Genomic DNA, 18927 nt, shown 5'->3' with positions numbered 1-18927 from the left:
ATTTTCACTGATATCTTTTTTTCATCTTTTGCGCACGTAACAATTTAACATAAAACCTCAAACAAAAATACATTTGTGATTTTAAACAGTTCGATATATCATATATTGACAATTTTATCTATTTATTTAATATGAGTTGACATATTCGCCAATTAATATTAAATTGCATTAAGTGATGTTTGTTGTTGATACTTATTTGATATTTATTACTTAAATAATAAAATGTTTTCAATTATCGTTCAATAATTGCTGCAAAAAAAGTGACTTAAAAAGCCTGGTGCAAAGACAAAACGTCAATCACGGTACGCTCAACTTCTGTGAGCACACTGTCTTTTGTTTGCCGAAGAAACTTCGGTACTTTACGACGAGCGAATATAAAGTTCTATTATATGTACGTATATCGAGGAGATCGATAATATCCTCGAGCCTCCGGTGTTTGGCAACGAGTCCCGCTGACGAAATTTCGAACTGCTCGATTTAATTGCAAGCGCAACCGATGCTTATTTGCGCAATTGTTTAATTACAGCACAGCGTGTTAATTTTGATCTTGAAATGCCGCCTTTTGTCTCATTTTGCTACGTCTATCGTTATGTCTGTTCCATATTGCAAGAATTGCGATAATTTTGTGAATTCACTGCAAAATTGCATCAGATTGCAGAAACAACGAGGAAACGAGAAGCTGAGGGACGAAGGTGTAAAGCAATATTAATTAACAATATGAAATATTAATAGCGAATAACGATTTCTCTTTTCACGTCTGCGCCGCTCGTCGATCACCGCGTTTTTCGGCGTAGCCTGGGAGTAGAATTACGGGCGGTTGATTGCACGTTCGATTTGTCCGCAGGAGTTGCAGAGGAGATTGGATCAGACCCTGGGTAAACCGGGGAGCTACCTGGCGGGAATCGACCGGGCAGGCAACGTAAAACCCATGACGATTGGCGCACGTTTGTATCGAGTGGAGCAGCAGGTGCGTCTTTCGCTTTAATTACCGTAATGTTTCTTTTATGAATATTTAACTGTCCTACTTCCTCAACGCATACCTTAATGCGTGTGTGAATCTATCTTCGTATTTGCGAAGGGAATACATAATTGAATAACCTACTTTCGAATCTATATTTTCAAAAAATTACATTTACGAGGTTATTACGAGCTTTCCACGGCTTTATGAGTATAAAAACGTATGTACAATTAATACAATTAAAAAAGCATATTTCAAAGAAAAAAGAATTATGATTTACAATTTTTTTTATGTTTAATATAATTGAAACATTACAATGTTTTAAAAGTTCAAAATCGAAACTATAAAAAAAATAAAACCTTTTTTAAACATAATTTTTCATACTAAAGCAAGCGGTATGCTAGGAAAAATGTATTCCCTTCAAAATTAAATATATTATTAAAACTTTTAATTTTTAAAAAAGTTTATTGTGAAGAGCTACTTTAGGATTATGGAATTTATTGAATATTTGGTTCCATTATGTGATATTTGTTACGGATTTGTCTTTATTATAATAACTTGAATTTAAAAGTTCTTTCTCAATTTTATATTATATTGAAATTGTTGAGTTAAACTTGTATTCAGCGACTTGAAAATTCTTCTTAAGCTTGAATAAATGACTGGAAAATATTTGTGTCTATGTTTCAATATGAGTTAATAATTTAATTGTCACCTATTTTACTAATCTATGATTTAATCTTCTATTACCATCATCTTCACAATTTTTTTTGAAAATTGAAAGTTTTAATAATATATTGTATTTAACTTTGTTAAAATAGAATAAAATCTTTCCACCACGTCATAATTGTACCGTAACTATACTAAAATAGTTTTTTTTAATTTTCAATTTTAAATTTTTTTAAACTGAAATGCAATTTTGAAGATCAAAATTATATTTTGTTAAATATGTAGTACAGAAAGAGTATTTAATCTTTTTCTTGAATTTGGAAATTAGTTATTTTTTGTAAAATTATGTAATGTTTCAACTACAGATTTAGAATTGCAAATCAGTTTATTGATTATTTCAGGTTATGATAGAATTATATTCACATTTGCGTAATCTTTATCATTTAAAAAATTTTTTAATTGGTCCTTATTCTCTTATAGAAAATTTACATACGATACGTATTTTACCCTATTAATTATTCTGTGGAGAATCACAAATTTCCCTAACTCAAAAGCAAAAAATGCACAAATGGTGAAAAATACGAATGGAATTGCATTTGTCGTTGACTAACTCTCATATAAAAAAAACTCTCTTTCTCTCTCAATGGAATTAATTACTTAAAATATTATATAATCTTATTGAAAGAGTAATTATAGAAATTATGTTATATTTATTAAGTAATTCTTAAATTTTCCCTATAATTTTATATACCTATAGAAAACATGGATGTCAGAATTTTTTCGAAAAGGGGAATATGGGGATCATTATTATCATTATTATCAATTTTGTTATTACATAAACAAGAATTTCTTGTGCTAATAAATTGCTTTTGAATATTTTAGAACTTTGAATATCTTCTTCTCTTGATTTTGAAAGAAAAAAATATTAGATTTTATAAATCATAACTTTTATTTTTTTTTGGTTTTGAAGAAAATATGGATAAACTTCCGAAAATGGCCAACGCCCGATTGTCATAAAATTAAAATAACTTGCTACTTTTTTATTATATAACAAATAGAAATAATATTAATTGTACATTTATGTAATATCTTTGAAAAGTCATATGTATAATATGTCTTTGTTATGATCAATATTTATTAAAAGTTATTTGCAATTTAAAAAATGCATTTAATCCCTTTTTCCGAATATTGATCATAGCACTGTAGGAATTGATAGAAAGAAAAGACTATGAACTACAAAAATGTTTTTTATCTTCACATTCTTGTAGAAGAAATACAAAACGAATGTGGAATACACTTTTTACACTTGTACAAACAGTACAGTCAATTTAGACGAAAGTTGGACGGGACTTCGGAAAAAATACCATCAGGATGAATTTTTACACAGATCTTTATTTTTGCATAAGATTGAAGGAGAAAAAAAGTTTACCATTGTGCAATAGCCGCTAAGAAAAATAATTAAACAAATAGGCCTCAAATTTCGATTTTTTGCTAATTTACTTTCAATAATAACTACTATCATTGTCAGAATACTCCATTTTTGTGAATAATTACACTGATAACGTAGAAATATGCGTGTACGACGTAGCATACTATACAATATAAACGACCGAATGTAATATTATTAGAGTTTTGTAAAGCATGTACGAGTGGTGGAAATTTGGAAGAGATGAGGGTTTTTTTTACCGCGAACATAGAACACACATTTGCTATTTCTGAATGACATATTCCTACACAACAAAAACAACCTCTATTATACTTTAATATAGATCTATGGAACAATAGTCCACCTGGATTAAGGCTCTTTTTTCATAGATTATATCATTTTTCCTACCATAGAACAATCGAAATGAGTTCATATTTTACTAATGTAAGCAATTCTTTGTTTGTTTGCACTAATCTCCGAAAAAAGGGCCTAAGTAGAATTATCTGGAGACACGGTAGTGTCTCGGCGCTAAGCCAAGTGTCTTTATTCCACCCACCCTCTCAATTATTATGATTAAAAATGAAATATGTAGTTATAAATGGAGTGCTCATTAGATTATAATAATTAATTTTGAATTTGTATTATATTTTAAAATGTTCTAATTTGTTCAAATAAAATGCTTGGGAGATCAAAGATTTGTTTTTTTTATTATTTTTTAGTCACTTCGCATAAATTGAAGCGTGAACTTTTTTTTGACGTGAATTTTTGATTATATCGATATAAAATTTTCTACTTGCAGCTATCTGTGATGGACAAAAAACTGGATCAATTGGTGCATGTATTAAATGCGTTGGCGCAGAAGCAGCAGATACCCCTGCGGAGTATAGAGGACGATGTGTAACAGAGAGCCCCCGGCGAACTTGGGCAATCAGTTTTACGATCACCTGCGATTCCACAGATCCTGCCTCGCGTTACCATAACTACAGTGACGCCAAATATGTTCAGCGAGGGCTCTTAACAAGGGAGATGGCACGCGCCCGATAATGCTATCTCGAGCATGTCTGGAAAGTACAAATATTATAGCGTACGCTATTTGATTCCATTCGATTCTTGAGAGACTACATTCGGAAGACTGTGACATCGAAGAGATCGTTATTGGTATTGGCAATTCTGGCGATCTTTGTAATTTCATTGTGGCCACAGAGGTCCATTCTTATATTCTCGCTCTTATAACTCGATGGAATTACGATCGTCGTCATCACTGCCATCATGTCATTAGCAGGAGAACAATATCTTCTTCAGAGAAATATCGTTATCAGACTCGAGATTGAGAGGAGTCCTCAAGCGTAAACGCAAACGACGAAGTCAAACGCACAGGACGGATAATCGAATTAATGATAAACGAATTAGGCGCGGAGCTAAGGCATAGAGACCGTAGATTACGGTTATTGTATACGGATGATGATATTTCTTTAAACGGGAATGAAAGTATCGCGAGGTAATCGTGCGATATTATCAAAGAAAGAGCGCGAAGAAATATATTATTTAATGACGGAAAATTGATCTTGTGTCGTCAGAAAGAAAAAGGAATCTCGAGAACTCTCTGTTCCACTTCTTTTTCAGTTCGCCGAAAGAATGGGTAAATGTCAATGGGAACATCACTCGGGCCAACTAGAAGTAATAAGGAGAAACAATAAGCAACATTGAACTTCCTAGAACAAATTTTAATTAAACTCGTAGACTGTCGATCGACTGATCGTCAAGCGGTGGAACCGCTTATCAATCCCAAAGCGATTCCAATGGTTCTGCAGGGTTTACGATTTTAAATTGTGGTTCCATTTTGTTTTCATTTCTCGACACGGAAAAGTAGAACCGTGGCTCGCGGAGTGTTTCCAGTTTCAATTCCGTGAGCGCGAGCTCTCTCGATTTATTCATATTTCCCGATTTAATTCTTTGGCCTAGCACAAATATAGATATTTCGAGATAAGCCCGCTTCAAATCCGCATGTACGAATTTTCCATCTTCTTTTCTTTTTTTATAACACTTCTCGATCGCACTTGCCTACAGAGCTTGTTCCTGAAGAGCAATACATCTACGTAGAATTTAGATGCTCCGTATTAGAGAATTCGCGATATGCAATATATATCCGTAATATTAGTCTTCGAACACGCGAGTTCTACGAAAAATATTTTAACGAATTATTAAGCCACGAGAATGGATATGAGTGAAAGGAAGTGTATATATATATATATATATATATCGTGTGGAGACGTGTCACTCTCGTATACAAATACAATTTATATTTTATACGTACGTTACTTAGGGAATATTTTAAGCTCGAAGACGTGCATTACGATCTTGAATCCCGCGCGCGACTTGCAACGTTACAAAATTTTCTTATTTAGGATCGGAGCCACGGATTGCGACGCGGCACGGAACTCTCGTGTCCGTTTTCTCTGATAAAGATTAACTTTAATCTCGGTTCAATTTATTCTTTATCTTTATCTAATTTTTAAAACTAGAGGAAGATGCAGAGAGTAAGTTGAATCGAGATTATAAAGTTAATTTATAACGATGGAAACAGGCATTAGACGAGCAATCTAACAACTTTTCATTAAATTAGATTGATCAAATGATTCGAGAAAGTACGAAGGAATGACGATTGAATTATACATATATCGAAGGATAGTCACAGTTTTTATGATTTCTCGACTGCCAAAATTAGATCTAAATGAGACGAGCAATACAACATTAATAAGTTCAGATAGACGGATTCGTGTCGTCTCGCGACTCGCGGTTTTGGGTCGATCGATTATAATAGCCAGTCTTTCGTGGGTGGAAAATCGTTCTTTATTAGGCGGATCTATCGCACTTTATATATCTATCATCTCTTATATACATATTATTGTGTATATATATATACATACAATAAGGATAGATTTAGCGACTTTCTTAAATTGAGCGGCTTCTAAGAGTATTTTTAATCACACAGAGACATATTATATGTATACATATACATTATATATATACATTATACATACGTATATAAATATAAATATATATATAAATATATAGGTGTAGGGTCCAAAATTATACACATTTTACAAGACTTTCTCGTGAACCAAAACACCACACTTTACTGCTGCAATGGATGTAGTGCTTGATTCGAGCCGATCAATTCGTTGCATCAGCGGACTATATACATCGCCGATCGAGCACACTCGATATTACATGTATTGTATGTCTATTTCGTTTTACGCGCATGAACAAAGTTACAATTTGTCTGTACACTTATTTTTGTATCGTAATATTTTTTTGTACCGTATCAATTTTCTTCGTATTTTTCATGCTTGTATATGTGTACATAAGAATTGTATAAAATAATTTATTGTTTACTCGTACGTACGTCAAATGCTCAATTGTTCTTGAATCAAGCACAACCTCTATCGATTATGATAAAATGGTAGTCAAGAGTCAGTAGTTTGAGAAAACGAAATTTAATGATCGTCTTCGGGGACAGGTATCTTTTTTAAAAAAGGTAAACTACATTTTTAAATTTTCTCTTTTCTCGACCAAATCACGCGTTGCCGACTTCTAGTTTTCGACAAGCATAATGAATACTCAAGAAACTCTCAGATTTTGATAATACCATTGAATGAGCACACTTTTAACAATTTTACATGGCGTTCTGTGTGCAATCCGATTATTTTTTACGAACTGAATCTTGCGATGGCTTGACTATCAGTTTATTATAAGTGTGTATTTCATCGAAATATATATGAAGAAAGTGCACTGGAAGAACGTAAGCAAAATACTCTGTAAAACACGCTTTAGCCTATACGTGCGTATGAGCACACTCTACGGTGCCTCTCACTTAACTTACTTCACTTTAACACGATCGAGTAATAAAATTACGATAACGTATAGATTATAAATGATAAATTATATAGATCACGACAATGCAATGTATAATTCTCGTGATGGTGTAGCGCGACGAAGACTTTTTCATTTATCTGACAATTGTTATAAGTATGTCGAGTAGTATCAATTTCATCATCTTCGAGTCTCGTAGAATTGTGAGCTTCTCAATTTCCGTTTCCGTTCCTCGTCACAAGTTCTTTTTAAGCGGCTTAAATAAATAACGGGACATTCTTTGTACAGCGCGAGACTTTAAAGAGACTTGGCGAGTATTGAGAAAAAAAGCACGCGCACGATGAACGAAATTTAGAGATACTATACAATCACGAGTACATAGAGGTAATTATCATTATAGAAGTAGAGACAATCAATATAAACGTCATTAACGGTGGCGCTATATGAAAATCAAATTTCCTTTTGTGACCTATTGAATGAAATTCTTAATGTAAATTTAGTCAACGAAGTAAAATAAGTTGATGAATTCCGTTTGTAGGTACTATATAGAGAGATTGGTGATATTCAATGACCTCGCGCTCCTAAGAGAGAGAGAGCACATCGTTATTTTATTGTATAAAATTATTATTCCGGCAATATATTATTTTGCCGGTTTGTTATTGCTTATACAACTGGGAAAATGATGAAGTATGTATAAATAGATAATGTAGACAGACTTTTTTTTTATAAAATTTTATTATATATTTCAGATTTATTTTTGTATGCGCGTGCGCACGGAGTGTCTCTTTCCAGTTGTGATAACAATAACTCTCTAATCACTTTGTATGATTATAAAATATATTTTTGTTGAAGATGCTCAAACATATAAATTAAGTATTTTATTTTGTATTCTAAACTTAGAGGAAGAACGTTAATTTTTCAATTTATAATTAAAGCTTCTGTTCTTTTAAAATTTTTGTGATTTATTTAAATGTGTATGAATTATGATTGACCAAGGACGTAAATTGTATCCTTTCTTCTTCAGGAATCGTGATAATTTATTATTGAAAAATAATTGAAAAGAAATACACATAATAATCATTGTAAAAACGAATAGATATCTAACGTTATATCTTAAAATACTCTAAAGGATCTCAAAATGCAAGTAGTGAATCGGCCAAAAAAGTATGTAATATAATTTTTATCATTAAACGCATGTGTGTGTATACATTATATATAATGATAAACATACAATTGGGTTAATAGAGATATACATAGAAATTGTTTGAGGCGACAAACTAGACTTATCGCGTATAAAATAAGCTCTCTTTTCTTACAATAAATTTAATTAACGCGAATATCAGCATTCAACTAGTAATAACGTAGAGTTATACGATCGAACGAAAAGTTCACTACTCTCTCGCGGCTTAAAATGTGATAACACGCAATCTACTCTAGTGGAAAGTTAGAAAACCGTGTCCGAGAGATCGCTTCTCTCCTTCTGTCTGAAAACTTCAGTAAAAAAAACTTAATAAAACTTCAGATACCTCCGCTCTAGTTTAAACCGCGACAGGTCGATATATTCTCTTATCGCCGACGTCCAACAGATTAGTCTAATTCAGTCGACACTCTCGCGCTTAATGGTATATAAACAAAATGTATAAAGCAGCACCATTAATTCATGCAAACTCGTTTAGAATTCTAAATCTAAACGATCGCGAATGGGTCTGAACGATCGGCGAATCTTTTCTAAACGCGCGCGTTTTCGTGGATCATGTGCCTATATACATATATTAGTATGCGCTAGGGCAAAAATGAATTTAGGAGATACATCATCTTCGTTGTACTCCTCTCCTTTTTGACGAAACGTTCTCACGAATCTTTTCCTCTCGAGTTCCGCTAATCAGCGCTGGATATCTACGTATATATTCCTCTACGTGTAAAATATCTATCCTATGATTTTGTGATATTGGAAATCAATTATTGGAAATCTATTAATAAAATTACAAACTTGGCACATGTTTGAAATTGCACTATTTTGGCAAGTTCTTGGATAAAAAAGTCCGTGATTAAATGTGCAAAAAATAAAATAATGACGTTGTTTCGTAACTTAGGATGTAGTATAATTAGAAGAAAAGAATGTTTAGAAATAATTCGGATATTCTATGCGTATAGTTTATTGAAAACTGACGTTTTACACGTAGACGCCCAGCCTGCCGATGCTAGTTCGTATAAAAAGTTCGTGTAAAAAGTGGGACCGTATATCTGAAGTTTGTTTTAGCATTCTATCTATTGTAAACAATTTTCTATGCTCCATCTAATCGAGCCCGGCCATCATTACGCCGATATTAGACGTAAGAATAATCCGTAACATAATCTGTAGAGCGCGATCGTGCTTTTGACAACTAGAATTTACAATCTCGTGTATATTCACCGTATCATATTATAATATATATTATATAGAACTTAGCGATTTAAGCGGAACAACTATGGTAAAGATAAATCGTACACGCTCTCGTACGCAGGACGATAACGTCGAATTCTCGTCCACATGTGCGACGCGCGCATGCTGTTGGGAAACACTTGCCGCAATCTTTATTCGGATAAAATTTTTATTTTACTTTCCTGTGATTCGAATGCGTATCGAATAATATACAGATAAATAATACGATAGCGTTACAACTCGAGTATAAGATACTGTTATATTTACCATTAAGGTTACTTATTTTAAGCTTCTATTTAATAAAATCTAATTCTCTCACGCGCGGAGGGTATGCTGATTTCTAAAGAATATAGTACCTACGATACTATACCGAGCGGCTTCCGAAAGAAGTTATTTTGGAAGTGTGCGACGTGTTTCTTTTGCGAACGGTAATCCGAAGTCATTCTCAAAAATTGTCTTAGAGGTTTTCTACAATAAACCATTAATGATAAATTGGAAGTCAGACGCTAGGAATTGATCAATCACAATTGAATGTGAGAAGAATAATCAACTACGATTGATTAATTTCTGATTTCTGATTTATCACTAATAGTTTATTGTGGAAATCCTCTGAAAGTTCGCAAAAATAATGAGAACGCGTTACCCACTCACTTTTGTATGCGTCCATTCTACATGTATGACCTCTTCGCGCGGAAACGATCAAATTTTGAAATTTACAACATTAACGATTTGCTTGATAAATAAATTTAGTAGATAAGATTAACATTCATGATTCAGTCTTAGATTCTCAATTTTCACTTGAGAAGAAAAATTTGCTGCTTAATCAGTAAGTAGTAAAGCAATTCTTTACTAACAAATGCATTCTAATATTGCACACAGTAAAACTAGTACCATTTTGGTAACATAATAATTTGTAGATAACTATATCGAAATTATTTTCAACAAATAAAATTAAATATTCTTGTATTTACTATTAAATAACTGATAACATTATTACATAATTTATTACATAAAGTACAAATATATACGGATATACTGCGTCGCTAGTGAACTTTTTTTCACCGGTATTTATGTAGTTTTGTTAATGTAGAATCCATAATGGATCTTCTTTGTAATAAACTAATTTAAATAATTAAAAACAAATAATATATCGTTTGCTTATGTTATTAAAACAAAATATATTGAAAATAATGTAGCATTGTATGTAGATATAAATAGTCGCGTATGTAAATACTTGTAAAAATGAAGACGATGCACATATTATATACAATCGAGAATTTAAATGATAATTACATTGATTAAGACTAATACAATATTTCCCTCTTTTCCGTTGGAAATTTAAAGATTTAAAAATTAATTTGCACTTGCAGGCTTCCTCATGCGCTTGTAAAATTCGTCAATACAACAATCAATTTTCTGTCTGAGAAACAGAAAAAGAATAATACTCCCTTTTACTAACATTCTTATGTATTTTCATAACGTTAATGCTGGCGCGAGATGTACATCATGATGTATACTCTTATAATCTACTAAATACAAAACATTTAAAGAAAGATGTATACGACAGAATATCCCATATATTATAATATTTTTACAATTAGATTAATATCCGGCACAATCATTAGAAACTCTTGTAACAGTACTATCGATATTATATATGAAAATCTTGCATAGGTTGTTTTATCAATCGCCCTCGCAGTGATGGTGCGCGAAAATGAGTCGATCTTGATTCACTATATTTTTTGGTGCCCTTTGAATTTCGCAAGTAAACACTCTGGTGTTCTTTAATAAACTTATCTTTTAATAAAATTTATTTTAATCACTAAAAAAAAAGTAATTAATAATAATACTTATCATAATTAATACAAATAAGAAAAGTATTAATGATTTCCAACTATCTCTCAATCATATTTTTCAATCTAATCTTAAATAAAACATCGGAGGATGGGGGGGGGGGTTAATATCCGGTCCAATTTTCAATGTGCGGGGATTAACGACAGATAGATAAGATCTTGTGAATATTATTACCTATTGAGACTTGTAAACTTATAACTTCAGTGATTTTGACTGCAGAGCACTTTTTTATGAATTACCATCTTCGATGTAAGATTTACAGTGCTGTATCGGTTTCTCGTTTCTTTTTTTTTTTTTTGACATTAGAAGATATCACGCGTCCGGAAATGACAGGTGAGACATCGGCGCGCAATGTATAATAACAACGGACGAGATTATAATGGTCACTGATATACGCGTACAACTTTCTGTGTGGCAAAAATGTTTTGCAAGTGTCCTTCCAATTGTGAATATGGGTAGTGCGCTCTTAAGAGTCTACGACAATTTTAGATTTAGGCGAGCTTATATACCATTGTACATTACAGTAGCCCATTCATGCGACATCGACGGACACGTTTCTACACGAGTAGAAACGTATGTAAAAATGTATAACAGAGAAACGCGATGAAATGGTTTATATAGGTGGTGCAAATATCTGAATGGACTAAATGTGTCACACATTGTACTGTATACACGCACATACATACATAGGCGTAACCTAAATCTATATGTATGTATATGTATATATGTATAATATAAGACAAGATGCGTACACGTATATAGATAAATGCTGATGATATTTTTAAGAATCGCGCGCAATATCCGATCTGTCAAATATTGTACATTTGCGACAGCATTACCTATAATTATAAGTATAAAGATATATATAATTATTATTATCAAATATTAGTAAAAGTTGAATATATTATATCTATCTATTCTCTTGAAAATATTTGATTGTCTTTTAATATCCCATTTTCTATTTTGTCTTACAAATTTAGTTTATTTAAGTTATGCAATACTCCTCGATATGTCCTCGTCCTTCTTTCCTCGGAATCCTCTGCCGTGCGCTCGTGAAATAAATTTAATTATGATCACGTGTTAGTTGCTAAAATACGATGATAATTCGGCTCTTTTATATTTCTTTATTCTATAATGTATTATGCTTTGAAAACTACATATTTAGAAAGCGTAAAGTATACTATGTTGAATTTATCTTGACATGTATAGAAATTAATTTTGCATGCTCAATCACTTAACGATTTAATTTATTTTTATGCCATTAAATTATTTTAATTCTTGATAATTTCTATAATACACATTTGTTACGCAATTACACTTTGTAGAAATTGGAATAGAACGAAACAATCATATGTAATGTAAAGGAAAATCAAAGACTGAAAATACAGTTTGTTATATCCGCTATACAAGCATCCATGGTTACGTAGTTCAACGTGCACATTTAAAGTATCCAGTGGACCAGTTTCATTCAAAACATATATAGATACGTCCAAGATCTTCTAATAAAGTTTAGACATGATAATTTTAGCAAAATTACGTGAGAAAGATGGACATTAGCTTTAATGGTAAACATTTTTTGAACGTCCATTAATAAAAGTGTAGTAATAAAAGTCCATAAATGTAATAGTCAAAGTAGAAATAAATTATTCTCATGTTAAATTGTATTGAAATTTAATTGTATCGATTCTTCGATAAAGCGTTCGTAAAATGCCGTTCTTCTTTAAAAATTATTGATAGTGTCTTTTATATAAAAAAAGAGATATGAAAGATTCATATTGATTTGATTACGATTAATAGGGTTAACGTCTAACGATTAGGTACTTATGTTAATATGAAATAATATGCGCTTATAAGGATGCTATTTATATAACAATATGCATTAGAGTTACCTCGTATAAAAATTATAACCACTGAAAGTCTACCTATTTAATTACATCTCGAAAAAGTATTACATCCATATTCTTTCGTCGTTGTTTGTTCATTACACTTATTTAGAGTAAAGATAATAATATTTGATATTATCTATACCATTGTCAATCGCGGTCAGTATGATATTATGGATAAAATGTGTGAACCTAAAAAATAAATAATTATTCCTATAGAGTGCATGGAATTTAAATGTTAAATCTTCGTTAGCGAATAAAGGATCGATAAACTACGAAAAGTTCTGTAAGTATATGCTCGTTCTTGCTTCGTTTTGCATAAAATCATAAAAGAGGCAAAACTATAGTCAGTTGTCATTGTACAGCTTTATAACACATATATGCACGATTTATACATTTGCTTATTGTAGACATTGTTTAAAATTTTGGGCTGCTGCAGAAATGCAAGCATAGCGTCAGTACGGGCAGCCCGTCTCGCCGTTAGATAATGACTTCGTGATATTTGGTGCACTGCAGTTTTGATACAATTTTTCAATTGTCGTAAGTTGATTGACAACGAATAAACTTCCTACATTAGAAACCTTCACCCAAAGAAATCCTAGGGATCAGAAATGATGATCGGAATACCCAAGACAGTACTCCTTCAAGTCCTTGAACAAAATGCAAAACATTTTCTTGCTTTTTTATAATTTTCTTCAAAACGCAGCAAAAACGAGTATTATATAACATATTTTTATAAAACTTTTCTTCTTGATTTATCGATCCCCTACACACTCCAGACATTTTGACATTTAAATTCCAAACACCCTATATATTAATCGTCCTGTTGTATATTATTGTACAATTATAGATCATAGTATTATTATCATTAAAATTTTAAATCTTACAGGACCGTACATATGAGAAAAACCAATAAGAAATTGCCTTCAACGATCGAACTAGATCATAGGTGCTATTATCCTAGTCAGAAATAGTTCCTCAAAAAGATGTCGAAAATAAAAATGGAAAATTTTCGAAATTTCTATTGATTTCGACAAATCATTTACTCCCAATTTGATTAATTTTTGAGTTAGAAATAAAATCTTGAATTGATCTTTTAAAACGATATTAGAAACTTGTATGACAGAACAACGTTTAAATTTCATTGATTTAAGAATCGAAATCGTTTCGATGTCGATTTAAGTTACGATTAAGGTCGAAGGTATCTTTCTTAATTTCTTACTTATTTATAGTAAAAGTTACAGTTAATGTTAGTTAGTGCATGCGCAACAATTACTTCAGTTCTGTTAGTATATAGCTACTTTGATGCTTATTTCCACTAATGTAGATTAATGTTAACTTCAATTCAACTTACTCTTATTGTAGTTTTAAAAATTAGAAAAAGATGAAGTGGAAGTTGAACCGAGATTAAAGTTAATTATTCTGCGTTATTGGTATATATACACACAAACGGGTGTTCTATTAGAGTAGGAGTACATAAAGGTACTCTGTTTCAGCATGGTTATCTAAAAATAACAAATGCAAGAATACTCTCAAAATCGAATTCTAAAGATGACGTTGTGCCCTAAAACCTTCAACACATTTACAAAAGTAACGCAATAATATTATAATAAATAAACTATGAAGTACAAATAAAGATAATTTTATTCAGCTTGTGTAGGACAATAAAATGAGATTCAACTATAATGTTAGTTAAAGGGAATAACATTTTAGGAAGTTTAATGTACGTATTGTTTGAAATTAAACTAAAAAATCTTAGCAATCTCAAAAAATTACAGAATACATATATAGTATAGTATAGTAAGTATTATTTGACAAAATGATGTGGAGAGAGAGAGAGAGAGAGAGAGAGAGAGAGAGAGAGAGAGAGAGAGAGAGACTTTTTCGGCAATTATGATTAACACACGTTTCAATTTGTATAGTAAAATTAAAAAAATTTTTTTAATTATGAAACTGTTTTGAAATCCTAAAAATTTATGAGATAAGCTTTTTGATCAAAGAGATATCACAACTGTCGAAATAAGAGAGATCGAAACAAATATCAATTCGATTTTTGAACTAAAATCTTCAAAATACAAGATTATGTATCACATATTTACATAAAAAATATTAGAAAATGTATTAAACTTTCATTGCATTCTCTAAATATGTAATTGTTTATTATTTAAAAATATTAAAATTTCGACACAAGTTTCGAATCGACAACTTTTTGTTCTTAACATCGAAACGACGTCTTTTCGAGGAATTATTTCTGACTGGGATAATTCCATGTGAATTTGTATGCTATGTATGTAATCTTTTAAACTGCGTGCCGAAGAATTTTTCGGTCTTGAAACTCAACCCCACAAAACTATTGTAATAATATCACGATTTAAATTGCAGTAACAATTTAACAATTTTTGATGCCCCTTACGCATCTTAAATCGGAATTAATAATGTTGAGTGATAAATTAAAATCTGTAAATAATTTATTCTTATTGTGAAGAATATTATCTCGGCCGGGAGCCGAACCCGGATCTCTTACATTCCGTGCGCGAGCGTCTTTGCCAGTTAAATTATAATCATGCTTACATGTACCAGAAAAATAAAAACAAATAGCAATATAAACATGGATAAAATAATTTTGAGGGTCAAGGTCAAGGTCAAAGTCACTCGGAAGTCATTTCAGGATGACTGTGTAAAGGGGAAGTTTTACCATGATTTTTTAAAGATTGATTATCTTTAAAATTTTTCGAACGAAACGGTGAGATACAGATTTTTAACGCCATATTTATAGAACTGTTTCTGTCGAGATCTAATAGCCCAGACTTTAATACAAACGGAAAGTTAACATATTTATATTTCATGTAGAAACGTAAAAAAAAACCGATCAAGTAGGAAAGAATTGGAAAAATAGTAATTTTGGAGCAGAGATATCTTGAAATGGTGTTGTTCTTTATCTGTGTGTTCCTAATCTGTATGATAAACCATATACCATTTAGTATGGAAACTCTTTTCATATTCTTTAGATTCTTAATACCATTAATAAATTAAATAAATTCGCATTTTGTGCTTTGTTAGTATTCAGAGAAGTTTATATAGTTACCGTAGCAATATTTGTTATAACTTCATTTAAGTGAACAGGATGAATTATCAAGTAATTTTTTTTATTCTTGTTATTCAATGAAGTACCCACCTAAACATCTCTCATAATAATCAGAGGCTGTTCGTCTTTATGAGTTCTCTCATGAACATGCATATCACCTTTATCCGTAAACTCTTTACTGCACGTTCCGCCTTTGTACCATTTATCATCAGTATATAGATCCTCATTAGATTTGTATCGTTCATCATTCCAGTAATTTGTCCCCATAAGGCTATTTAGACTTTCTTATTGACTGTAAAATGACCGTGGCAATATTTATTATTTTTTACCAATTAATTGAAGCACTGAGATTAGAAAACGAAGCAATTACTCTAACTTTTATTATTCAATTAAATATACACACTTAAATCTTATTCCACAAAATACGCTTTCATAAGAATTTTCGACATTATGAATTCCTTCATGTTTATGGAAATCCGATTTATTTTTAAACTCTTTATTAAACATTTCGCATTTGTGTGACATACCTATATCATATTGGTTTTTATTATACTTATATCCTTTCAACACTAGGATGCTTTGTATTCACGTGCTTATTTAGGTGTTGTTTATGTCCACAAAACGACCGTTGCAATATTTATTACTTTTTACCAATTTATTTCAACATTTATGTAAAAGAACCAAACAATTAATTTAACTACTGTTACTCAATAAATACACACTTATATCCTTTCCCACAAATTTCGCATTTAAAATGTTTTTCATCGTTACATGCATTCTTTCATGTTTATGGAAATGCCATTTACTCTTAAACTCTTTATTACACTTTCCGCATGTATGTGTTACCCCTACATTATATAGGTCCTTATTTTTCTTGTATCTTTCATCCTTGTTATGCTTTGCAACCACGTGCTTATCTAGGTGATATTTTACCCTGTAAAACGATCGTTGGAATATTTTCTATCAGTTAATTTAATCATTGATAATCAAGTGCTAATTATAGTGCTCTGGTATAATTGAAGAAAATAAAAGGCCCGTGAAAGCCTCAAAAGCGTAATCAAGTGCTACGTAATTACCATAATTTACGTTCTTCACTTATATTCTCACCTAAATTTTTCCTTACAAAATTTGCATTCGAATGGTTTTTCGCCGGTATGAATTCTTTTATGTCTTTGGAGATCTGTTTTACTAATAAATCTTTTACCACATGTTTCGCATACGTGTGGCCTAACTTCATTATCTCTGTCTCTCTTACTCTCATTCGAAGTTGTCGGGGTGTTCGAGCGCTTATCTGAATATTAAGAAAAGTTCGTGTCAAGAATAAAAACGGTAATGTGGATATCTCATAATTTTTAAAATATCCTATTCATCGAAATTAAAGCATTATTTTCAAAAATAAGCAATCATTGAAATATAATAATTTCGCCAAATATTATCGTACCGGCATGATTAAAAAAGCATTTTACGTCATGATATCTTTCTACATAAAGAAAAAAGTGCTGTTGATATTTCATGAAGTTACAATAATGATGTAACAATACGTAAAATTTCATACGTAATTTTTGATGTTGCTCGGCGCAAAATAAAAATTATGCACAAATAGGGTTCACAGCTTCGGAAAGATTGAATCGTCTTTCATATATTATTTGCTTTTTTTTTCGACTTCTGTACGACTTTTTTCACAGGTTTATTCAACGTTGAAGTAAAAAAGTTCATTTTACGTCAACGTCGATTAACTCAGGGAAAGAACAGAGTTCAGAACTCGAAAGACAGGCAATTTATAGGCTAAGATTTACTTTTTGAATGCTGTATACCGCATCAATGCACAATTTTTAATCCGCGGGTGCGATGGGGAACTTCGCAAGTTTCGTTAACAATTTTGAAATCTGTTGCACCACCCTTTATATCTACGTAATTTAATAAAATATTAGTAATATCGTTTTCGCAGTACTGATTTGAAAAAAAAAAACAGATTTAAAGCTTTAAAGTGCTTTTGTAAAAATTTCGACAATATGATTATTGACAAAGTTATTTTACATCGAAATTTGCCCATTTCTGCATGATGGATCATTTAATGCTTTAATTTTGTTGAGCAATTTGTAATGCACAAAGGTATTAATAATGGTATGAATGTTTATTAGGAAATATATAAATCTTACCACACTGTTGGGATTCATATTCTATTGTGTCGTTATTCATTTTTTTATTTTGATTCACCTTTTTAGAATCAATTCTCAGATCCATCCTGGATATATTTTTCAATTTACTTTACTGTAACGTTTTGTTATATTAATATCGTAGTTTACACGTTCCGAATGTACGTAGACACTTTTACTTTCGTACTTTTTCACCTAAAATTATAAAAAATGTAAAAATTTCGTACTTTTTCACCTAAAATTATAAAAAATGTAAAAATTTAATAATATCAAATTTTAATAAACTGACAGCTATCACTAAAAGTTTTAAGGAAGTTACAGAAAGCTGTGTCAAAGTTAGAATTTGTTATAAAATAAAAGAAATTTAAAATTAGAATGACACCTTTGACGATGGATAATTGTTAGTTTCTTTGATGATATAATTACTTTTATGCACTAGTTACAGTTTAAGCGTAGATCAAGAACTAAGAATACGGTTGAATTTCAAATAATTTGTTGACATATAAGCATGTCGAGATCTTGGGAACGACTAATCCAAGGTCTTCATGCGTGTACCTTTTATATGTGTACATATAAGAACGTGTATGTATATGGGGCATTCTTA

The 18927-nt window shown here is 31.1% G+C and overlaps 1 protein-coding gene across 1 annotated transcript in view; it reads left to right on the top strand.

Annotated features, from left to right (window-relative positions):
• KCNQ (KCNQ potassium channel) overlaps positions 1–3951 on the top strand; it is a 33925-nt gene extending 29974 nt beyond the window's left edge. The window contains exons 13-14 of the mRNA XM_018540347.1: positions 845–967; positions 3850–3951. Of these exons, the coding sequence (XP_018395849.1) occupies positions 845–967; positions 3850–3951 (225 nt within the window). The remainder of the gene's footprint in view (positions 1–844; positions 968–3849) is intronic.
• The last annotated feature ends 14976 nt before the right edge of the window (positions 3952–18927 follow it).

The sequence above is a fragment of the Cyphomyrmex costatus genome, unplaced genomic scaffold (assembly GCF_001594065.2).
Source record: "Cyphomyrmex costatus isolate MS0001 unplaced genomic scaffold, Ccosl1.0 scaffold241, whole genome shotgun sequence".
NCBI lineage: Eukaryota > Metazoa > Arthropoda > Insecta > Hymenoptera > Formicidae > Cyphomyrmex > Cyphomyrmex costatus.
This window is presented reverse-complemented; position numbering and strand designations above follow the sequence as displayed.